General features: G+C 59.0%; 2 protein-coding genes across 2 annotated transcripts in view; one reads left to right on the plus strand and one right to left on the minus strand.

Annotated features, from left to right (window-relative positions):
• The window catches only part of MAP2K2 (mitogen-activated protein kinase kinase 2), a 211776-nt gene that overhangs the window by 51673 nt on the left and 135880 nt on the right, over positions 1-24223 (minus strand). The gene's annotated exons all lie outside the window — the stretch shown is intronic.
• ATCAY (ATCAY kinesin light chain interacting caytaxin) overlaps positions 1-24223 on the plus strand; it is a 29982-nt gene that overhangs the window by 3953 nt on the left and 1806 nt on the right. Inside the window, exons 3-12 of the mRNA XM_053898106.1 lie at positions 9767-9825; positions 12506-12727; positions 14113-14298; positions 14584-14686; positions 15817-15948; positions 16697-16783; positions 19028-19126; positions 19778-19813; positions 21794-21865; positions 23161-23190. Coding sequence (XP_053754081.1) covers positions 9767-9825; positions 12506-12727; positions 14113-14298; positions 14584-14686; positions 15817-15948; positions 16697-16783; positions 19028-19126; positions 19778-19813; positions 21794-21865; positions 23161-23190 — 1026 coding nt within the window. The remainder of the gene's footprint in view (positions 1-9766; positions 9826-12505; positions 12728-14112; positions 14299-14583; positions 14687-15816; positions 15949-16696; positions 16784-19027; positions 19127-19777; positions 19814-21793; positions 21866-23160; positions 23191-24223) is intronic.

Consider the following 24223-nt stretch of genomic DNA (forward strand, 5'->3'; position numbering starts at 1 on the left):
GAGAATGAATCTGTTGTCGTGTTAAGCCCCTAAGTGTGTGGTCATTTGTCACAGCAGCCCCAGGAGGTCCTGCGGTGAGCCTAATACCCTAAATATTGTCCATGCGTATCTCGTGTGTGGTCTGTTTCCCCCCCCAAATGGAGCCCCGCGAGAGCAGGGGCCTTTGGTTGGATCGCTGTCGTCCGGCAGCACAAAGGCAGACTCTGATATACAGTCGGCACTCAGGAGACACCGGCTGAGCGGGTGACGGCCACTGGTAGGAATAAGAAACCGGGTAGGAAGGAAGCCGTGGGCCTCCACTGCCAGGACGCATGAGCCACCAGGCCTGTGTCCCTCTCTTCGCTCTGCTGGGTGGTGTAGGGTAAGAGAAAACACGGGTCGGCACAGGCTCCCCTAATCCGATGGCTGGACACAAAGTGCATCTCTGCCCTCCTTTAGTGCAAGGGTTTTGCCCCAGGGGATGCTGTCCAAGAGCTCATTATGTAACTGTCTGGAAAGGAACAGACGAAGGAGGGAGGGTGCTCACCCTAGAAAAGAGGATCCCCGTCGCTGAGGGTGCCGAGGGCTTCCTCGTGCCTCAGTTGTCCTGTCTGTGAATCGGGTCGATAATGCCTCACTCACAGAGTTGCTGGAAGAATTCTCTGAGGCGCGCAGGGCAAGGCGGCTGGGATGGGCGCTCTGAATGACGAGGGCTGCCCAAATACATTGCCCCCCACCCTGGACGCTTCCTCGCCGTATCTCGTTCACTCGCACGCCCCCCGCCCTGATCTTTTAAAAGACACCCCCTCTCCCAAGCCCCTTGTTGAGACAAAATGGGGCAGCTGCAACTATGATTTTTAAGCGAGTTTCTCCCAGCTGCAGAGGGTCGCTGTCCCTTTTCAGTAGCCCAGTGTCTGCGGCACAGTGGCCCTGCTGTGCCGCCCCGGGACGTGAGCCAGCCCTTCGCCAAGGCTTCTGCCTTCCCCGCCACGGGAAGAGTGAGTGCAGCTCCTTCATTCGGCACCCAGCGGCGTCTCCACATAAGCACCTCTGTCTGGTGCCAGACAACCCACAGTTCTGTTCCTTCCAGCCCAGTGGTCCCCTTCCCGGGGGCGTCTTCCAGCCTCCCCGGGGTGTCAGAGTGCCTGCCCTGTGCCCGCAGCCCCTCCCGCTGCCATGACCTTGTAGCATCTTCCTTGTCTCCCGCCCTTCTGCAGGTTCTTAAGGATCCAGAGGGCAGCCCAGAGATGATGTAGCTCTCTCTGCCCTATTTCTCCATTCATTCTCTGTAACGATACACACCAGCTGTATGCCAGGCCCTGGGCGAAACACTCGGGACACACAGAGAACAAGACAGATGCCCTCATGGGGCCTTTCCTCTGGGGCAGGGGCAGGCCATTCCCTCATAAACTTCACGACCCAACGGAAAATTGCAGCTGGGTTCATGGTACTTGGAGAGTGCCCAGGTGGGGTCTGACCAGGTTGGAGAGATTGGAGAGGCTGGAGAGGGTGCTGACCCCGAGCTGTGAAGGATGAAGAGGGACGAACAGGGGAAGGAGACTCTGGGTGGGTCCTGAGTATTCCAAGCTCAGAGAGCAGTATGTGCAAAGGCCCTGAGGCCAGTGGAGGCAGGTTGAGGGGCAGAAGAAAAGCTGAGGGGGATCTTGACCAGAGTCTCACAGGTCAGAAGAGGTAGGTGCAGGGATAGGTGTCTGACTGGCATCCCAGCCCGCCTTTCCCTCCACAAGCAAGTGGCTATGGGTTCTGTTGCTTTGTAACTTTTTATTCCGATGTCGTCTCAAACTTTGAGGAGAGATTACAAGGATGGTCTAAGTCATAACTGTAAACTTTTCCCCAGATTTGCCAACTAACAGTTCACTCCTTTTGCTTTATCATTCCCTCCCACCTCCCTCCTTCCCTCCTGTGTCTCTCCCCTCTCTCTGTGTCTCTCTGTCTCTCCCTTCCTCCTCTGTCTCTCTCTGCCTCTCTCCCTCAGCCCAGCACACGCACAGAGCTAATTTTGTGTTGCACACACCTCAGCAGGTCCCAAAAGATGTGTGTAGGAGTCGTGGGCCCTGACCGGCTGGAGCATTTCTGCCGTCCTCAGCCCCGCCCTTCTCCCCGCTGGGTTCGTCTCTCCTAGTTTCCTCCTCTGTCTCAGTCGGCTTGGGCTGCCAGACAGAGTATCACAGACACTTCCTCCCCGCCCTGGAGGCTGGAGTTACATCCGTGGGTTCGGTGAGGGCTCACTCCCTGGCTTGTAGACAGCCACCTTCTTGTGTCCTCATGTAGCCTTTCCTCTGTGCATGCGTGTGGAGAGATTGCTCCTGTCTCTCCCCCTTCTTATACGGCCACGCCCGATGGGATCAAGGCCCCGAAGGACCTCAGTTCACCTTCATTGCTTCTTAAACGCCCCATCTCCAAAAACAGCCGTGTTGACGGTTGGTCCTTAGATGTTTGAATTGGCAGGGGTGAGGGAGGCAGGGGAGACACAATTCAGTCTGCAAAAACACAGCTGACTACTGGGGGGTGGAGTCAGGGCTGCTAGGGTGGAGTTGGACTGCTGGGGGTGGAGTCGGCACTGCTGGGGGTGGAGTCTAGGCTGCTTTGGGTGGAGTCAGGCTGCTGGGGGTGGAGTCAGGCTGCTGGGGGTGGAGTCTAGGCTGCTGGGGGTGGAGTCAGGGCTGCTGGGGGTAGAGTTGGCACTTCTGGGGGTGGAGTCTAGGCTGCTTTGGGTGGAGTCAGGCTGCTGGGGGTGGAGTCGGCACTTCTGGGGGTGGAGTCTAGGCTGCTTTGGGTGGAGTCAGGCTGCTGGGGGTGAGTCAGGGCTGCTAGGGTGGAGTCAGGCTGCTGGGGGTGGAGTTGGACTGCAGGGGTGGAGTCGGCACTTCTGGGGGTGGAGTCTAGGCTGCTTTGGGTGGAGTCAGCCTGCTGGGGGTGGAGTCGGCACTGCTGGGGGTGGAGTCGGCACTGCTGGGGGTGGAGTCAGGGCTGCTAGGGTGGAGTCAGGCTGCTGGGGGTGGAGTTGGACTGCAGGGGGTGGAGTCGGCACTTCTGGGGGTGGAGTCTAGGCTGCTTTGGGTGGAGTCAGCCTGCTGGGGGTGGAGTCGGCACTGCTGGGGGTGGAGTCGGCACTGCTGGGGGTGGAGTCAGGGCTGCTAGGGTGGAGTCAGGCTGCTGGGGGGGCGGGGGGAGGGCGGCTGTGGTGCCGCTGTCCATGGTTCTGCTTACCACCCCAGGCCTTGTGACCCTCCCGGAGACAATGGTGCTGGGGGAGACAGGAGTGACAGGAAGGGACAGAGGTGTTGGAAATTGCAGAGAAGGAAAAAGGGTACATTTATTTGTCTGGGCATCTAAGAGCCACCAAAGTTGCCAAGAAATAATTTTTTAGGCCCCACAGAAGTATCCCCTCTGGTTCCCTTGCCTGAGCTTTGCGGGTGTCATATGGCTATCAGAAAAGCATGCCTCTACCCGGAAAGAGATTCTGTGGTTGCCACGCACCAGAAGCGGCCTTGGTCAGGCAGAAACAGACTGGGAAGCCCCTGAAGGGAGACCGAGGCAAGCAGTGCCCAAGCTTGATGCCCTTGGAGCACAGGTTGGGCGGGGGGCGGGGGGCTGGGGAGCAGGAGGCATGGTCAAAGTTTATTCCCAATTCTCTTGTTTCACATCATGAGAAACCTCAACCCTGAGGCTAGAATCTGAGGGTAGAGCCGCATCAGGTTGACAGGCCTTCTGGGTTGTGCCTCTCCGACTCATGTGATGTGCCTTCCTTCCCCCTGTCCTTCCACAAGCCACTTCTTTGAGGGCTGGCCTGTGACTCACCAAAGCAAGATAGGAAGAGGCACTTCCTCCCCTTCAGCGGCTCACAGTCTTCCCAGGAAGCAAGCGATTAGCACATGTACCACGGACTGAGTGCTCATGGTGGGCTCTGGGGCAGAGTGCAGGGTGGGGTAGAGGCCAGACTCAGTCAGAACCTCCTGGAGGACACCGACCCAGCCTTAAAGGCTAAGCAAATTTACTCTAGACAGAGGAGTGAGATGTGCAAAGGCACTGGGGCAAGGAAGGCCTTGGCACGATGGGGAATGTAGCGCAAGAGCCCAGCTAGGTCGTGAGAACGGGGTCGGAGGGTTCACCGACGCCACATCCTGGTGGGATGCCCAGGTGAGAGATCTGGATTTCATACCACAGGGGTACATGAGTTTCCTGGGGTTGCCATGTTGGGTGGCCTCGGACAATAGAGATGTATGCTTTCACACTTCTGGAGTCCAGAAGTCCAAAATGAAGGTGTCAGCAGGGCCCTGCTCCCCCTGAAGGGGAGACTCCTTCCCACCTCTCCCAGCTTCTGGTGTGGCCAGCAATCCTGGCTGATCCCTGGCTTATGGACACGTCTCTCCCGTCTCTGCCACATTCTCACACGTCCTGTGTCTGTGTCCAAATTCCCCTTTTCCCATAAGCACAATACTCACTGGACTGACGGACACCTTAATGAAGTATGGCCTCTTCTTTTTTTATTAAAAAAATTGTTTAATGTTTATTTATTTATTTATTTGTTTTTAATTTTTTTTTAATGTTTATTTATTTTTGAGACAAAGAGAGAGCATGAACAGGGGAGGGCCAGAGAGAGAGGGAGACACAGAATCCGAAACAGGCTCCAGGCTCTGAGCGGTCAGCACAGAGCCCGACGCGGGGCTCGAACTCACGGACCGCGAGATCGTGACCTGAGCCGAAGTCAGACCCTTAACTGACCCACCCAGGCGCCCCCCTCCGCCCCTTTTTTAAGATTATTTTTTAAATTGACCTTTCCTTAACTTAATTACATCTGGTCACATTCCAAGTGCTGGGAGGTAGGACTTGAGTTATCTTTTCGGGGAGGGGAACAGAATTCCACCCAGCACAGAAAGATGAAAGTCATACGGTGCACCTTGCATATTAAAGAAAGCCCACCTTGCAGGGGGCTTGCCCACTGTAGGTAAGCAAGGACTGTGCTGCCGGGAGCCATCCGGGTCCACTTGGAGTTTACCCGAGAGGCTTCAGCTCTGCACAAAATGAGCGCTTCCTGGGACTTGGGGAAGTAGCAAGCTTCCACCTGGCCTTGAAAGCCGCAGCCCTGTGGGCTGGCGGGGGTGGGGCCTGTCGGGAAACAGCGGGCTTCTTCTCCCCCGGGGAGCCTGGAGTCCTGCTCAGTCGGCTTCTCCAACTCAGGAGAAGTTCTCTGCTTTCTGGTCTGTTCCTACCACTCACCAAGCATCTTCCGGCCTCAGGGCCTCTGCCCAAATGGAAGGCCCTTCCCCCAGTCTTCTCTCTACACAGAAGTCCCCTCCTGGGGGCGCCTGGGGGGCTCCCTCCGTTGAGCGTCTAACTTCAGCTCAGGTCCTGCTCTCACAGTTCGTGAGCTCGAGCCCCACATCAGGTTCGCCGCTGTCGGTGCAGAGCCTTCTTTGGATCCTCTGTCCCCCCTCTCTCTCTGCCCCCCCCCCCCCCCGCTCATGCTGTCTGTCTCAAACATAAACATTAAAAATATTTTTTTTAGGGGCGCCTGGGTGGCTCAGTCGGTTAAGCGTCCGACTTCAGCTCAGGTCACGATCTCGCGGTCCGTGAGTTCGAGCCCCGCGTCGGGCTCCGGGCTGATGGCTCGGAGCCTGGAACCTGCTTCCGGTTCTGTGTCTCCCTCTCTCTCTGCCCCTCCCCCGTTCATGCTCTGTCTCTCTCTGTCTCAAAAAAAAAAAAAAAAAAAGTTAAAAAAAAAATATATTTTTTTAAAGTCACCTCCTCAAAGAGGCCTTCCTTGACTGCCACTACTGTGCCTCACCTCCTCCCTCTTCTTTCTTATTTTCTTTGTTGCAGGTATCACCTTCTGTTTCCTCCAACTGTTTGTTTACTCAGTGTTTACATCTCTCCTCTCTTGTATCAGTCAGGGTTCTGCAGAGAAACAGAACCAATAGTTTTCCATTCTCTACATGTATGATATATATTATTAATCATATTATATATTTAAAATATTATGACAATTATATAGTATGTCATATTATAGAATTGTAGATTTACATATAAGTTATATTTGTGTTACTATGTTTATTTGCATATTCTTTATTTTTTAATATTTATTTATTTTTAGAGAGAGAGAGAGAGAGACTGCGAGTGGGGGAGGCACAGAGGGAGAGGGAGACACAGAATCCGAAACAGGCTCCAGGCTCTGAGCTGTCAGCACAGAGCCTGACGTGGGGCTCGAACCCACGGACCGCGAGATCATGACCTGAGCCAAAGTCAGATGCATAACCGACTGAGCCACCCAGGAGCCCCATTAATTTCCATATTCTTTATTAATACATTATGCTGTTGTATGTTTTGTGTAATATATGCAGTTATGTGCAATTACATATAATCGGATGTATAATTATGTGTTTTTACATGTAACATAAAGTATAGAACATATTGTATATTTTCTATTTTATTTTGTACGTAAGTATTTTATTTGAACAAGTTTTAGGGGGGGCGCCTGGGTGGCTCAGTCGGTTGAGCATCTGACTTCGGCTCAGGTCATGATCTCACGATTTGGGAGTTCAAGCCCCTAATTGGGCTCCATGCTTTCAGCACAGAGAATGATTTGGAATCTGTCTCCCCTTCGCTCTCTGCCCCTCCCCCGCTTGAGATCTCTCTCCCTCAAAAATAAACATTAAAAATAAAATAAAATAAAATAAAATTTTTTAACTTCATTTATTTATTTTGAGAGAGACCGAGCATGAGCAGAGGAGGGGCAGAGAGCGAGGGGGAGAGAGAGAATCCCAAGCAGGCTCCCCGCCGTCCGCACAGAGCCCGATGCGGGGCTTGATCTCACGAGCCGCGAGATCATGACCTGAGCAGAAATCAAGTCAGAGTTGTTTCTTCCCCCGGGGAAACCTCGATGCCTTTCCCTTGCGTGAGACCCCTATTGTGGAGGGAGGTCTCGTACTTAAAGTCGCCACCTGCTGGATGCGAACGTCTACCAGAAACCTTCAGGGCAGCACGGAGACTGTCGCTGCAGCCTGGCCGAGCACGACCCAGACACCTAACGTACGTTTATGAACTGAAGGAAAAGTCTCCCTCGGGTCCTCAGTTTCCCAGTCTGCACCAAGGAGCTGGATGCTTTCCCCACCCTGACATTTCGGCTGCAGCTGGGCCACATCCCGCTAGGTTAGGGGCCAAGGTAGGCTTTATGTGGACCCGCCCAGGGTTGGGAGGCTGAATCACATCCTGATGAGAACCGGACATCCTGGGCTGCACAAAACCCCCGCCGGGGTCGGTGCACATGTGCGGACCAGGCACAAGGGGGCAGTAGAGGGCAATGACTGGAATCAGCTCGGCCACCGGGTAGTTTCTCTGACTCCAGCCTGTGGGGCCAGCCTCCGTTTCCTCCCCTGTGCAATGGGCTCCTACCTGCCTCCGAGGGTTGCTGTGGGGAGGAAATAAGATCGTGCCGCGAACATTCCAACCCGGCACACAGCGAGTGCCCCGTCCATGGGGTAAGTGAGGGTTCAGACTCGGTCTAGACCGGGATTTGACGCCTCAGACGTTGATGGGCACTGGGCGGGCAGGTGCACGTGAGAGAAGGAACCAGAACAAAAGTCCGGCCCCCAGGTGAGCGGGAGGGGCCCACATTCAGCTCCTGGGGGTTGTTACCACTCACAGAGGGCAAGTCCGTAATTGAAGAAAAGACGGAAACCCGAAATATTTGTGTCACGTCTGACTCGGCCGCAATTTAAGATGCTTTTTTTTTTTTTTAATTTTTTTTTTAACGTTTTTATTCATTTTTGAGACAGAGAGAGACAGAGCATGAATGGGGGAGGGTCACAGAGAGGGAGACACAGAATCTGAAACAGGCTCCGGGCTCTGAGCTGTCAGCACAGGGGCCCAATGCGGGGCTCGAACTCACGGACCGCGAGATCGTGACCTGAGCCGAAGTCGGCGCTCAACCGACTGAGCCACCCAGGCGCCCCAAATTTAAGATGCTTTTAAGTGCTGTGTGGGCAGGACAAGGCTAGAGGTGGGGCCTCAGCCGTCAGTCTGCAGTTGGGGGTAACCTGGCAGGTGGCTGGTGTCTCTCCTGGGCTCTGGGGTCCTGGACTCATTCAGGAGTCACCCGTGTTGGGAGCAAGGGTGGCAGCTACAGACAAGACCGAGAGAGCAGGCGTGTGAGTTGACTCTTCAGCCCCCGTCTGCCCTTTGTGTCCTTCTTCAAGGCGTGGTTTTCTTTTGAGGGAAAACCCACATAGCATAGGATCAACGGTTTTCAGTGCGCGATTCAGTGACGTCTGGTACATTCACAATGCTGTGCAACCGTCACCTCTATCAAGTTCCAGAACATTCCATCTCCCTAAAAAGTAACCCCGGCCTCATCAGCTGCACCCCGAACCCCCGGCCCCCACGAGCCCCCTTCCCGTCCGTGGACGGGCCTGTTCTGGACGTTTCACGCACGTGGACTCACACCCTGTGTGGCCTCGTGTCTGGTTCCCTCCCTGACCGTCGTGTATCCAGGGTCCGTTCCTGGGGGGCAGCGGGTGTGGGCGCCTCGCTCCTGCTCGCAGCCGAGTGACCTTCCGGTGCGTGAGGGACACATATCCCTTCACCCATCCATGGACACGGCGTGTTTCCACTTTTTGGCCACTGTGAATCATATCACACTGGGGTGTGGGGTTTTTTTTTTTAAGCTTATTTATTTTTTGGCGGAGGGAGGGCCCGACACCAGGGCTCGAACCGTGAGATCCTGACCTGAGCTGAAGAGTCACGCTTAACTGGCTGAACGCCCCCCCCCCAGGCGCCCCTGCAGTGTGGGTGTTTGTGTGGACGCACGCGTTCATTTCCTTTGTGTCTGTTCCAGTTTGACCTTTGACCTGTATGACCGCAAGGCAACTTCCCGTTCTCCCTTCCCCTCCCAGACCCGCCACTGCGCCTGGATGTTCTATGAGTTGTTGGGGGTGGGGGAGGCAGGAAAGGAAGACGGAAAGGAAGAGGAACAGAGGGAGTGAAGGGCTTTGAAAAGGAAAGGAGGAAGCATTCCATCGCCCTCCTCTCCCCACGGCTCTGGCTCTGGCTCCCCGTTGGGCTGAGCCCGCACTGCTGAGTTGCAGAGGTGAATTAGCGCTTCCCTGAGTCAGCACGCCCTGCAGCGAGGGCCTCTGGCAGCCCCGGGCTCTCTGCAGACCTTCTGCCTCCCGGGATGGAGTATTTCGCCGGGACCAAAGGAGCCGGAGCGCCTGGGTCCAATGCACCGGCGTTGAGCTCCCCAAAGCGGTCCAGGCGTTGCCAGGAAAAAACCGCCTGGTTTTGCAAATCCATGCCCGGCCAAGCATCAAGGGCCACAAATGCACGGTCGGTGGCGTTACTTTAACAGACGAAACTTGGGGCACCTGAGAGGGTCAGCCAGTGGCGCGTCGGACTTCGGCTCAGATCGTGATCTCGTGGTCCGTGGGTTCGAGCCCCGCGTCGGGCTCTGTGCCGACAGCTCGGAGCCTGGAGCCTGCTTCGGCTTCTGTGTCTCCCTCTCTCTCTGCCCCTTCCCCGCTCATGCTCTGTCTCTCAAAAATGAATAAACATTAAAACATTTTTTTTTTTTAAAGAAAGAAAGAAAAGCTTAACAGCCATGCAATGATCTGAAGGGAGCCCTCCGGCACCGATGTTCTAGGATGTTCTGTGCCGATGAGCAGGTGTCCTCTGTCCCAGGGACTCCCCAGACCTCCCCGAGTCTTGTCCATGCTGTTTGTTTGCACTCCGCGCTCCCGTGACTGATACCTGCTCTCTGCTGGGTCCGCAGGCCACTCCCGGAAGAGACAGGGATGGACCCGCTTGGCAGCCCCACGGAAGACACGTCCTGTAAGTTTCCACGGGTGCAAAAACGGGCACGCGGTTTCCAGGTCCCGCTCTGCCTGAGGCCGTAGCTGTCGAAATGTCCGAGGCGGACCGTCAGGGAAGGGGGGCCTTCTGCGCGAGGCCTGGAGGGAAAGCGACCATTGGGGTGGGGGGGCGGGGGGAGATGCGCGGCCGAGTCATGTGGTGTTGCTGTGTATCCTTCAGCTGGTTGCCCGGCCTCTCTGTGCCTCCAAGTCCTTATCTATTAAACGCAGGTCGTGAGCTCCCCGCGGAAGGGGGACTGCCAGGACTAAATGAGGTGACATGTGTTAAGTGCCCAGGGGACGCCAGGCGCAAAGTCAGCCCTGGAGGGCTCTGCTGTCCCAAGCGCTCAGGAAGGCTCACGGCTCTGAGGATCCAAAGCCCCAGAATTTGGGGACGGGGGGTCCAGGACAGCCAGAGGAACTGTCCTGAACATGTGTTCTCCTCAGTGGCATCCCCTCACGTGGTCTTGCTGGGGGGGGGGGGGGCCCACTCTGCCCGCGTCTCCCCCATGCAGCTCATCACAGCTCATCCTACCCTTTCGGAGGAAAGACTGACCAGAGAGGGACAGCCATGCCCCTGACGTCACACAGCAGTAAGAGCTAAGACCAGCTCGTCCCAGCTTTCTGGGGCCACTCTGGATGATTGGTCCCCCTAGAGTACTGGGCCTGCTTCTGACCTGAGCACATGGAGTCTGCCTGTCGTTGTCACCCCCAGAGGGTGATCTTGGGCGAGTCCCCTGACTGTGTTGGAGCTCCGTTTCCTACCTCTGCGAAACGAGAGGTGTGGGATAACCGTACCCCTCCTCCTAGGAGTGACTGGTTGAATCACAGCCCCCAAAGCATATCCAGATCCTAATCCTGGAATCTGTGAATGTCCCCTCACGTGGCAAAAGGGACTTCGCAAATGACATTTAGTTAAGGAGATGGAGAGACTTGGTGGTCAATTTTATGTGTCCACCTGGCTGGGCCACGGCACCCAGAGATGTGGTCGCGCATTATTCTAGAGGTTTCCATTGAGAGTCACTCTTTCAATGAGGTTCACATTTAAATGACTAGACTCTGAGTAGAGTAGATTGCATTCCCTAATGTGGGTGGGTCTCATCTAATCAGTTGAGGGGCCGTAAGAGGAAGAAGACTCAGGGCAAAATTCCTCTTCAGCTGTGAACACGTGAAACCCCGGCAGGTTATTTGCTTCCAAAATATGACGGTGGGACAGGCATGGGATAGATGTCCTCATTCCGAAAAGCAGAAACAGGAGGAAAGAAAGGGATCGTCAGTCCCAGCAAGTCTGAAATTTGGCAGGACAAATTCCATCAGATTTTTTTTTTAGTGAAAATTCTATTCGATTTTCTTTCTTTCTTTATTTTTGAGAGAGAGAGAGAGAGAGGGAGGGAGGGACAGTGCAAGTAGGGGAGGGGCAGAAAGAGAGAGAGACAGAATCCCAGGCTCCACGCTGTCAGCACGGAGCCCGACACGGGGCTCAACCTCACGAACCGTGAGATCATGACCTGAGCCGAAACCAAGAGTCAGACGCTTAGCCGACTGAGCCCCGCCCCCGCCAGGTGCCCCCATGGCTATTTTGTTTTTACCGTTTTCTGCAAAAGCACACATTTACATCCCGGCGTGTGTCCTGAGGCGGTCACCTCTGACCCGTGGTTTAGGGCTGGAGAAATTCAAAGACCAAAAGGGTAAGGAGCTTGTCCGTTGAATTACGTGTCGACGAATGTCTTCATCTGGCGAGAGAGGGGCAGGGCTCTCCTATTGGCTCATTTATTTTGTCCTCACTGTCCACCGACGATTCCGCCCGCTGACGATTCTGGGGGAGAGTTCCCAAGGTCTCTGGAAGAACAACCTGTCTCCCTTGAGCTGGCTCGGGGACAGCTGGGGGCTTACCCCATGTAAGGCCACCTCCGTCAGGGGCTAGCCCTGCTCAGCTAGCTGTCGGATCAGCTTTAACCCCTTGGAGGCAGCCCGGGGGCAGGGGGGTGGTGGGGGGAGACCACCTCATACAAGGAGACCAGAGTTTCAGCTAAGAGTCTTCGGGAAAAAGCAGTTCAAACCATGAGGCATACCCACTCTGACCAGCTCCAGAGAGATCCCTCTGTGCCTCAGTTTGCTCACCTGGTAAAGGGGACAATAACAGAACTCGCCTTGTGCGGATATCGCAAAGTCGAAACAGGAAAACGCTTGGGGGTTGGGGGGGGTGCTGCGAAGAGGGCCTGGCCCGTGCGATGTGATCGGTAAACTTCAGCGATTACGGAGGTGGGCATCACCGAGAGGTGAAAAGCAGAACGCGGGCGTCCTCTGCCAGCCCCATCCAGAAGGCAACCGTGATCGCAGGTGTCGACAGGCCCACCGTCTAGAGCCGGGCAGGCCATCCGTGCGACCCTGACCTGACTCACTGTTTCGAGTGTCACCTAGCGGCCGGTAAAATTAAGTCAGGCTCCGTCTGCGGGGTCACAGAGCCGGGAAGCAGCGAGGTCCAGGCGCCCGCCCTTGACGTCCAGGCGGCAAGGGCACGGCATGAACCTGTCCGGAAGGGATGTCGCCAGACTTGCAACCACATGGTGGGGCAGACCGCTCACCGGGTCGGGAACCGGGGAGGGGGAGCAAGGAGAGGAAGAAGCCGCAGTTGTTTCGTTCTCCCGTTTTCCAAACAGCCCCTCCCAACACATTGAACTTCAACGGAGCTCATCGTAAGCGGAAGACACTGGTCGCCCCCGAGATCAACATTTCGCTGGATCAGAGCGAGGGCTCCCTGCTGTCCGACGACTTCCTGGACACCCCCGATGACCTAGATATCAACGTGGACGACATCGAGACCCCGGACGAGACCGACTCGCTGGAGTTTCTGGGAAATGGCAATGAGCTGGAGTGGGAAGGTGAGGCCCAGGGCTGCTCCCCACGGGCTCAGCTGGGACAGGGGCTCCAACCCAGGGCTCACAGAACAGCCCCGGGAGGGTCCCTCCTCCGCTGCGACCCCACGCCCGTTTTTCTTGAGGACTTGAGGGTTTGTCCGGGGGGCGTGGCTTTCCCGTGATTCTCAAAGGTGACCGCGTCCGAAATGAAGTGCCTCCAACTCATCGCACAGCCGTCTGGGGAGCATTTGTTCGGGAGCAGATCTTGACTGGGGTGCGGGGCGGGTGGCGGGGATGTGGCAGGAAGAGGGGGTGCCCAGCCCCAAGCACGGTCGCCAGAAAGACAGACGCGAGGCACCAAAGCCAAAACGCACAAGCTGATCGCCCCTGGTGCTCGGTGCTGTGAGGGAAACGAGGTGAGATGTTGGGACGGGGCAGAGGGGCTCACCCGAGGGGTGGTCCTGCCCCAGGGGACACAGGGCCGCGTCTGGGGACGTCTGGGGCCGTCGCACTGGGGCTGCTCCTGGCACTGAGTGGGGCGGCGAGGATGCCCACCCGGGACGCCCGAAACGTGTGCAGTGCTGAGACGGGGAAGGATCGGCGTTACCTCTTTACCTGTTTGCTGGAACTCGGCCTCGAAGCCACCCGGCCCTCGGCGGGCTGGAGGGAGGGAGGGAGGGAGGGAGGGAGGGAGTTTCCACCCCTGATCCAATCGCCCTGCCGTCACGGGTCTACCCCGTTTTTCTATTTCTTCGTGAGTCAGTTCTGGTGGTTTGTGCGTTTCTTAGAATTTAGCCGTTTCGTCCAGGCCACCCGACACGTGTGCGGTGAATTGTGGGATTCTCTCGTCATTGTGTTTATTCCTGTCGCCCCAGAGGGGTTTTAGATGGGCCTCTGGCGGCTGAGGTAGGGGACGCGCCGGAAGGAGGGGTCAGGGCTGGATGAAACACGGGAGGCGGAGGAGGACCGGGCCGTGGAGAGCCGCGTGCGTCGCTAGGGGCCGGGCAAGCGTGCAGGGGGTCCCGGTGCCAGGCTGCATCGTCTCTCCGTGTGCCAGGCTCCAAGGAGGGCACAGAATGAGAGCGCCCGTGCCCTTGAGCGCCCTCGCGGTTTGATGAAGCAGACACACACGTTCACAGGCTCTGAGCCCCAAGCCCACAGAGTGCTCTAGGAAGCCAGGCTTTCTGGAGAAGGTGGCATTTGAGCCGGGCCGTGAAGGGAGAGCGGGGGGAGGGGGGGAAGTGGACGAGCAGGGCCTCTGGGCGGGGAGAAGCACGTGGGCAAGGTCACGGGGGAAGCAGGAGGGTCACGCGTCCACAGGCGGCAGAGGCAGAGGGGGCCGGGGCGGGAGGCTGGGACCCAGCGTCTGGACTGAGACGTCCCTTCTGCTCCCTCCCCCACCCCCCCAGATGACACCCCGGTGGCCGCCGCGAAGAACATGCCCGGTGACAGCGCAGATCTGTTCGGGGACGGCGCAGTGGAGGACGGCGGTGCCACCAACGGGCGCCTCTGGCGGACGGTGATCATCGGAGAACAAGAACACCGGATTGACCTGCACATGATCCGACCCTACATGAGGGTAGTGACCCACGGAGGTGAGACCGCACCCCGCGAGCCCCCCCTGGCTCCAGCCGGGCCGACCGGAGGTCATCAGAGGCTCCCTCTGAACCTCAGTCTCTTCATCCGAGACACACGGGCGTTAAGCCCGGTGTCCCCATCAAAGGCAGGCCGATCAGGGGTCTGCCGGCTCCCCAAGCGCTCCCATGACTCAGAGCCGTGCCCTCCGGGAAGGAAGGGGCTGGCTGGCGAGGGGGTGGGGGCCCGGGGGAGAGCCGGGGGCAGCTCAGAGCGCGAGCCACTCACTGGCCGCCTCTCCCCAGGGTACTACGGCGAGGGTCTCAACGCCATCATTGTGTTCGCTGCCTGCTTCCTCCCGGACAGCAGCTCCCCTGACTACCACTACATCATGGAGAACCTCTTCCTGTAAGTGGCCCGCCCGCCCGCTGCGCCCCGTGCCCATGGCTCCAAGGGCCCCAGCCCGTGGGCTGGACCAGGCTCCCAGGCCCACCCCTCGTCACTCCCACTTACTGAGCGTTTACTCTCTGGCGGCCCGCGAGGCCACGCGCTTCACGTGTGGAAACGCAGTCCACGCTCCGGGCAACCCTGTGGGGCGGACACCTCCTCCTACAGGTGCCGCCCCCAACACACAGACAGGTTCAGTCACTTGCCCAAGGACGCAGGGGTGCAGCTTCATAATGATGGAGCAACGCACCTGGCAGGTGACAGAAAGAGCTCAGTAAACGTGATCTACTTCTGTTCTGGTGATTATGGAAGTTTCCTGCTGACTCGGTGGGGCTCCGGTGCCCGGTGGTTCAGAGGACGAGGAGGCACCTGGGGGAGGTCAGGGCAGGAAGGGGCCCCAGAATCCAGGGAGCCCAGCCTCCCCCCACCCCCCACCTTCAGGTGGGGACGTAGAGGCTGAGACAGAGGAAAAGGTTTTCTGGGGCTGCGGGGTGGCTGAGGTCATGATCTCCCGGCTCGCGAGTTCAAGCCCCACGTCCGGCTCTGCCCTCACAGCGTGGAGCCCACTTTGGACCCTCTGTCCACCTCCCTCTCTGCCCCTCCCCTGCTCGCTCGCTCTCTGTCAAAATAAACAGACATTTAAAAAAATAATAACAGTAAACAAAAAGAAAAGATTTTCTCAAGTTGCTCAGGGAGAGACGGGGCCGGGACGGGAGCCCGGACCCCTAACGTCTGGTGCGGTGGGCCGTCCACTGTGGGTGCCCGTTCCCCGGCCGTCCCCGGGGCCGTTGGGACCCCCTCTCCGGATTAACGGAGACGCTAGATGCTGTCGTGCGCGTAAAACCCTTGGTGCCTAATAAGTGCTTAGTGAAATGGTGACCCCTGCTATCCCTAGGCCCACGGACACTAACTTGGGGTGGGCTGGGGTCTGCAGCCGCGCCACCCCGAGCAGGCGGAGCTGGCCCAGCACCGCAGGCGGCAGCAAAGAGCGCAGACGCCCACGGGCGCTCCGTCCCGCGGACGGGGGGGGCGGGGCTTCCTAACTCTGGCCCCCCCCTGCCGGGCCCCCCGTCTTCCGCACACGTGACCAGGTACGTCATCAGCAGTCTGGAGCTGCTGGTGGCCGAGGACTACATGATCGTCTACCTGAACGGCGCCACCCCCCGGCGGAGGATGCCTGGCATCGGCTGGCTGAAGAAGTGTTATCAGATGATCGACAGGAGGTGAGCGCGTGGGCGGAAGGGCCCGGGGGGGAGGGGTTTTCACCCCCGCGGAGCAGGGGACCCCGGAGCCCCGCCCCCACCCCCCCCCACCCCCCCCCCCCGGAAGGCGGCGTGGCCGTCGGACAAACGACCTCAGACCGGACGGTGGAACGGACTTGATCGGCTCCTGAGTCTGTTCCGTGCGTCTCCTGGCTCCTGGGGGGGCGGGGGGGTGGGGGGGCACCGGCCATCCTTGGCACCGCCCCCCCCTCCAGCTTGGAGGCGCGGCGCCCCCGTCGTGGTCACGCGGCCTTTCCACGTGTGTCTGCGTCCAAACATCCCCTCTTTATAAGGACACCAGTGATTGGATTACGTCCCATCCTGCCCTGGTGTGACTTTTAGAGACTTATGTCGGCCATGACCTTATTTTCTAAACGATGTCCCCGTTCTGAGGTCCAAGAGGTTAGGACTACAACATACAAATCGGGGGGGGGGGGGGGGGGGGGGACGCAGTTCAACGTGACCACAACAGGGGGTCAGAACCAGGGTGCCCCAGGACATCTTTCGGGGATGGGCCGCGCGGCCACGCAGTCAAGAGCTCAGGCCCTGAATGAAGTGACACCCGGGGCTAGAGGTCAGCGTGGCCCCCACAAACCCCGCAAAGGGGGCTCGGCCTTCCGGACCCCCCCCCCCCCCCCCCCCGAGCCTGGATCTGCCCGCCGGGAGCCCCTCCCTCCCCAGGGCTCACTTGCTCTGTTTCCCCACGCAGATTGCGGAAGAACCTGAAGTCGCTGATCATTGTGCACCCGTCCTGGTTCATCCGCACGGTGCTCGCGGTGTCCCGGCCTTTCATCAGGTGAGGCCGCGGCCGGGGCGGGCTCGCGCCTCTTTGTTGGGAGTCTGAATCTTCCAGCTTCTCTGCGTCGGATGCGGACCTTGGCCTCAAGCTGTTTAAATCATGTGCGTTGTTAGTATTAAGGGACGAACACAGGAAAAATACTAGCAAAGCAGCTGTCCCATCCTAAACGCCGGATACCTCGTAACGTGACAGCCACCACCGGGGAGGCTGACGCTGTCACGCCCGTCGCGTGGATGAGGGATCTGGGGCTCAGAAGGGTCAAGGCACGCAGCCAGGGTCACACAGCCGGGTGCTCGCCCGCCACACTCCCCCCTTCCCCGTCCACTCCAGAACCTGTGCGGGGACCATTAGGACGCCAGGAGGGCCTGACCCGCTCCCGGCAATAATGTCACGAGCCACGTGTGCCTTGGGGGGGGTCCTCGAGACCACCCTCAGGTTTGACGGGCCACTGGAAGGACTCCCAGAGCTCAGAAAAGCTGTCGCGGTTTCCTACAGAGGAAGGACGCGGGTTAAAGTTGGCGAAGCCCGAAGGTGCATATGGAGGTCCCAGGCGGGCAGTTGTCCCCTCCCCGGGGGTGGTAGCAAAAGCCCTTAATTGTCCCTGCAAAGATGGATGACAGCATACGGGAAGGTCCACCAACCAGGAAGCTCACCTTGCTGTCTAGGGTTTCACTGTGGTTTGGCCCCGTGGGGACCGAGTAGCCAGGGGGCTGACCTTAGTCTCCGACTTGAGCCGCCCCAGACGTCACGCCAATGTGACGTGCCCCAGATCTGCACCGTAAACCACATCTTTTGAAGTATATATATATATATTTTTCCAGTGTTTGTTTTGAGAGAGAGAGAGAGGTAGCATGAGTGGGGGAAGGGCAGAGAGAGAGGAGAGAAAGGATCCCAAGCAGGCTCCATGCTGTCAGCACAGAGCCCGATGTGAGATCATGACCTGAGCCGAAACCAAGAGTCGGACACTTAATGGACTGAGCCACCCAGGCGCCCCGAGAGAGAGAGAGAGAGAGAGAGAGAGAGAGAGAGAGAAAATCTTAAGCAGTCTCTGTGCCCAGCCTGACTCGGGGCCGGGTCTACGTGACAGTGAGATCACCACCTGAGCCAAAATCAGGAGTCAGACGCTTAAGGGACTGAGCCACCCAGGCGCCCCCCTGAATGTATATTTAATTTGACATGATTCAGAGCATTGAATCGAATCCAGATCCTTCAGGGGAGCCTGGTGGGCTCATTCGGGAGAACGCGCAGCTCTTGATCTCAGGGTCCTTGAGTTCGAGCCCCAGGTTGGAAGGGGAAGGAAGGAAAGAAGGAAGGAGGGAAGGAAGGAAGGAAGGAAGCTCATGCTTTGTCTCACTCTGTTTCTCAAAAATAAATGTATAAAAAATATTTTACAACATGCGACTTGCCCTGCATGAAAGCAGTCGGATTTGCTCAGAACACCGCACATGGCCGCTCTGTGACGCCCCGTGGGGAGCGTCTGTCATGCCTAATCGCTTACCGTCGGCCTTTCTGCCAAGCAGCTGCTCTATTTTTCCCATTAGGGACGCTGTGTGTCATTGATTCCTCACGTGTCTCCCTTTGCATCGGACGCCGGAAAGCCTGAGCCGAGTTTTAATCTGACCTCTCGACATAGATACGAAACGTCTCAACACGCTTTTGTAGACCCCTGACTCCGTCTTACCTTTTTTTTTTTTTTTTACCGTTAACTCGATTATTTTAGCGTTTGCTGTCGTGCCGTATCCTCTCGGCCTTCTGTTTGTCATTTAGAAAAATGACTCGACTTTAAAAGAAGCTTTGAAAAACTTGTTCCGATGCTGCTTTATTTTTGAAGAGACAGAGTGCGAGCGGGGGAGGGGCAGAGAGAGAGGGAGCCGGGGCCTCGGAAGCAGGTTCCGGGCCGTGGGCGCAGAGCCTGATGCGGGGCCCGGTCTCCCCGACCGTGGGATCGCGACCTGAGCCGAAGTCGTCCGCTCAACCGACCGAGCCACCCACCCGGGGGGGCCCTCGAAAAAAGCTTATTTTATACTTCAGCAAAATTAGGTTTAAGTTAGATTTTTTAAAATAACGGTAACCGCGAGTTCAAAGCCACACGCTGGTGACAGAGCCCCGCGTGGCACCAGACAGCCTGGCTCCGGGTGCGGACCGAGAGAGGCTGCTCTTTCTGAAAGGATGGGCTGTGAGCCTCTGTGCCCTCGCGCGCCCTGGGCCGGACTTCACACGTGTCCCTCCTTGTCCCGCCAGCGTCAAATTCATCAACAAGATCCAGTACGTACACAGCCTGGAAGACCTGGAACAGCTCATCCCCATGGAACACGTGCAGATCCCCGAGTGTGTGCTACAGTGAGTGTCCCCGTGCCGTGGGGGCGCCCCCTCCCCCGGCCCCAGCACGCCCAGGCTCCGCGCCTCCCCTCTCGGGGGCCCGAGAAGCGGACGCCGGACGTGAGTGGGAGCAGCGGACCCGGGGAGACACGGTGAAACAAGCCCACGTGAGATCGGAGAGCACGCGGGGCCGGCCACCCGTGGCCCACAGCTTGTTGTATAAATAAAGTTTTATTGGCACACGGCCCCGCCCATCCATGGCTGCCTTTGAGCCACATCGGAATTGAGCAGCTGTGGCGGAAACCGGCCTAAGGAAGTCGAAAATATTTACGCCCTGGGGGGGGGGGGGGGTGGCGTGTAGACCGACCCACGTCAGCGAGGGGGTTGCTTTACAATGACCCCGTTCAATTGCTGGTCCCGGATCGGGCACAGAAAACTAATCGGCTGAGCCGTATCTATACCAGATGCTGGACGAGGCCAGCGGAGTCACTGTCAGAAACGCAAAAAAGGCCGTCGGCCCGTCAGTCCCGGCTGCCTTTCTGCGCCCAAGGCTGGCGCGAACTCGGACGTGACAAGGAGATTGTGTCTCCGTTCCCAGAAGGGAAGGGGTCCCCAGGCAGCGCACCTGTGGGGGAGGGGGGCGTCTGAGGAGTTGTGCTTTCTGTCTTCCAGGTACGAAGAGGAAAGGCTCAAGGCCAGGAGAGAGAGGTGTGTACAGAGTGCCTCGGGGCGGGGGCTGGGCCGGGCCCACCTTGGGGGGGGTGGGTAACAGGTGGCTTTGGCCCAGCAGGGGCCGATGACGCCCTCGCGTTTGTTGAGGGCTTTGAGTCAGACCGGGGTTCGAATCCGCTCCGTCACGGAGGGACGGTAGGCGAGCAAAGAGTCCACAGCCACCGTGGGGGTTACCCTGAGGAATGAGGACAAGGGGACCCCCTGGGCGAAAAGTGGCTCATAGTAGTCGCGGTGAAATCAAGTCATCCGCTGACAGAGGGGGCACAGGTTCCGTTCTCGGCCCCGACAGCCCAGAAATGCCCCTTCACTAACCTACTGGTTCGGTTTTCGTTGGTGGCGTCACCAGGGGTGGCGGTCACGGGACCTCAGGGCGATCGCGGCCCCACCCAGTTACGAGGCCCTCGTACCGTCCCCCGGATGCGTTCATATTCCGCCCCCACCCCCCGGAGCTGGGCAGGGCCAGGATTCCCGGCAGCATCTCGAAGCCCAGGAATCTGAGGCTCAGAGAGGCACGGCACCTGCCCCAGGCCACACAGCAAGCCTGGGGGAGGGTTGGGGCTTCGGGGGATCGAGAGCGTCTATCAGTGCCCAGCCCCGTGCCAGCCTCCTCCGGGGGGACAGGTGAAAAAGACAGAGTCCTGGTCCGGGGGGCTCCAAATGGCAGAGGAGAGGGGCGCGTCACCGAGTGAGGAAAGCGGGTCCCGGGCAGGGCGGGTGACGTGGGCAGATGAGCCACGCGGTGAGCAGCGCCGTGGAGGCTCCGCACGGCGTCGCGAAGTGACGATGGGCCGCGGGCGCCAGGGAGGGAGGCCGAGGGCAGGCAGGACGCCCCATCCCGTGCGTGGCCCCCCGCGTCCGCCCGCGTGGTGGCAGGCGGCAGGGGTCCTTCCTTCCCGAGGCCGAGTAATATTCCCACGCGTGGACGGGCCACGTTGTGTTTGTCCTTCATCCACGGAGGGACGTGGGTTTGCTGAGGCTGCTGGGAGTCGTGTCGCTGCGGACACGGGCCGCGAACACCCAGCTGAGTCCCCGCGTTCCCGAAGTGGGGTTCCGGGAGCACGTGGCGATGCTGCCTTGAACGTTTTGCGGAACCGCCACGCTGTCCCCGGGGCACGTGGGCCACCCCACGCCCCCACACCCCCCCCCGCAGGACAAGGGCTCCCCCTCCCCCTCCCATGTCCTCATCACTCGTTGTTCTGGTTTTGTTTACTGTTTATTTTTGAGAGAGGGAGGGGGAGGGAGGGGGGAGGGAGCGCTCCTGCGGGCGTGCGTGCTCGGGAAGGGGGGAGGGGCAGAGAGAGGGGGGCAGAGGATCCGAAGCGGGCTCTGTGCCCACAGACTGACGGCAGAGAGCCCGACGCGGGGCTCAGACTCATGAACCGTGACATCATGACCGGAGCCCAAGTCCGACGGTTGACCGAGCCGCCCGGGCGCCCCAACTCGTAGTTCTGTGTTCGAGACAGTAGCCGCTGCTGGGTGGGAACTAGAGATGTCGGTCTGTCTGTCTGTCTGCACTTTTTCCCCTTCCTTTCTTCCCCTGCCCTTCTCCATCTCTCGCGCTCCCCCTCTCTCTCTCTCTATCTCTCCCTGTCTCTGTGTATGTCTCTCCCTGTCTTTCTCTCTCTCTGCCTCGGCCTCTGTTTGCCCTCCCAGTCTTAGCTGCGGAGGCACGGAGACCAGCACCGCAAGCCGGAATCAGGGCACAGGGGACCGTGTCCAAGGGGCGAGGACCGCTGCCTCCGGGCTGACAACTGAGAGGAACGTTCGGGGTCTTTCCTCCTCCCCGTCCTGTCCCCGCTCGTGCCCCCTTCCCCATGATCGTCTCCGCCGTCATTAACCCCTGGGTTGATCTCTGTGCCCTCGGGGACCATCCTGGGGCAGCGAGACTCCCCCACGCCACCCTCCGAGGCCACAGGGGGCAGGTTCGTCACCCATGTCCTCTCTCTCCGTCCCCAGCGCCCGGCTGCAGCCCGAGTTCGTCCTGCCCAGGTCTGAGGAGAAGCCCGAGGCGGTGCCGGCGGAGGACAGGTAACTGTGCAGGTGGCCACGGCGAGGGCAGCCGAGCCCGCACGGCCGGTAAGAGTGACCGCAACGCTCTCGTGACGAGGACAGCAGAGAGCGGGCGTGGATGGCCAGCACGACGCCGGCCCCATCCTGAATGCTCAGTCCCGGGGTCCCTCTTCCCTCCACCCCGGGCCGTCCCCACGGGACACCTGCAGAGGCCGGAATTATATTTAAACCAACAGTCGGGCGCCTGGCGGTCGGTTGAGGGTGGAACCCTTGATCTCAGGGCTGTGAGTTCGAGCCCCACCGCGGGAGCAAAGATTACTTAAAAAAAATAAAAGCTTTACAGATAAATAAATTAACCAACTGTCCATAAAATGTGAAAGTCCGCTTCTCTCTGGGGCTGGGCTGCCCGTGCCCAGCCTCGGGGGCTCAGCACATGCCCGCCCACCGCCGGGCAAGCCCCCTGGATGGCCAGCCCCAGCCCCGTCTCTTCTCCAGGGGCTTCTTCACCCTCTTTTTTTTTTTAAGGTCATTTATTTATCTGGTGGGGGGGAGGGGCAGAGAAAGGGAGAGAGAGAATCCCAAGCCGGCTCCGTGCTGTCAGCGCAGAGCCTGACGTGGGGCTCGATCCTACCAGCCGTGAGATCATGACCCTCAGCCGAGATCAAAGGTCAGACACTTAACCGCCTGAGCCCCCCGGGGGCCCCCCCGCGACGAACAGTTTTAAAGTGCACGTTCCGGTGGCCTTTCGGACCCTGGCAGAGTTGTCCGTGCAGCACCCCTCTCTAGTTCCAGAACTCTCTAGTTCCAGAATGTTCCGTCACCCCAAACGGACCCCACACCCGATAAGCAGTTCCTCCCGTCACGCCCCCCGCTTTACTTTTCTGACGCCCAGCAGATACTGCCCCAAGCCCTGTGGCGCCTTGCCCCCGATGGGTAGAAAACGCAGCGGGCTCTGCCCCCGCCCCTGCCCCCCTCCCCTCTGCCCGGCCAGCCTGCCTCCTGCATTTGACCCTCGCGTAGCCTCTGTCTCCTGCCCTTGCGCCACCTGGGGGCAGCGGCTGCGTCTGGGGCCATCCCCCCCCCCCCCCAGCGTCCAGGACTCAGGGACCGCGGGTAGCTGACGCGGCCGCGAGAGGGGTTCTGCTCTCCGGTGGAGGTTCTGGCTGGTGACCTTTCTGCACGTCCCCGTGGGCTGCCCCCACTCGCTTGGTACCACCTCAAGGCGAGGCCGAGCCGGCCGCACGGGGCTCGCGGCCAGATGCCAGGGTTCCCCCCCAAATAGGCAAATAACGCGAAGGCTTCTCTCTTCACAGGCCTGCTCCAGCCACAGATCAGGAAACAAGGTAGGTGGGGAGCAGGGCCGTCCCGGTGCCTGTGCCTCAGTGTCCCGAGTGGAGCCCAGTCGCGTGGGAACCGTTCGCCCCGCGATTTACTGTTTGGGGGTCGATTGCTACCGTCCTGGGGAGTCAGAGAGGCTTGGCCTGCCCGTCCCTGCGCAACTCCGGGGGCGCCACCGACCTGATGCCCCAGAGCTAAGCCACACGGCAGGCTTGACCGGAGCCAGGCCCCCAAAGCCCGGGCTTTGTAACGCGGCCACGGGCGCGGCGTTTGCCCGCGGCCCGTCTCAGGGTCCCCGCCTGCTCCAGAGGCCAGGAAAAGCCGCTCTGTGTGCTGGGGGTCATGGAGACCACCCTCAGGTTCAGGGGTTTGCTAGAAGTGCCCACAGAATTCAGCAAAGCTGTCTCGCTTACAGTTATGGTTTAATATGGTGGAGGGATGAGTACGGGTGAGAACGGGCATAAGGAATGTGATGCCCGGGCCCGGAGAGGCCAGAGGTGAGCCTCCCGGTGTGGTCTCCCGGGGGGCTTATCCAGGCAGCCCTTAGCTCGCCCGGCAATGTCCCCAACCAGGGACGCTACGCCCACGTCCAGGGTGTTTCCTGGGGGCGGTCCCTTACGCTTGGGTAACCACTCCCGTGGCTGAGCTCAGTCTCCGCCGTCCCGAGGTCCCGCCGATACCCCCAACCTACATCCCGCTGTTAGCCTACGCTGTCTCACACGACCCACGGTCCCCAGGGAAACAAAGACACTCTTACCAGACGGGGCACTCCGAGCGCTGGGGCTCCGTTAAGCACCCGACTTCAACTCAGACCATGATCTCGAGGTCTGTGAGTTCGAGCCCCGCACCGGGCTCTGGGCTGACGGCTCGGAGCCTGGAGCCTGCTTCACATTCTGTGTCTCCCTCTCCCTGCCCCTCCCCAGCTCACGCTGTATCTCTCTCTCTCTCTCTCCCTCTCTCCAAAATAAATAGACATTAAAAAAAATTCTTAATCTAAATGGTCTTAGACCAGTACTGCCCTGGGCACACCGAGTGGAG

This window comes from Panthera pardus, unplaced genomic scaffold (genome assembly GCF_024362965.1).
Source record: "Panthera pardus isolate Hobbes unplaced genomic scaffold, ASM2436296v1 HiC_scaffold_8, whole genome shotgun sequence".
Taxonomy (NCBI): Eukaryota; Metazoa; Chordata; class Mammalia; order Carnivora; family Felidae; genus Panthera; species Panthera pardus.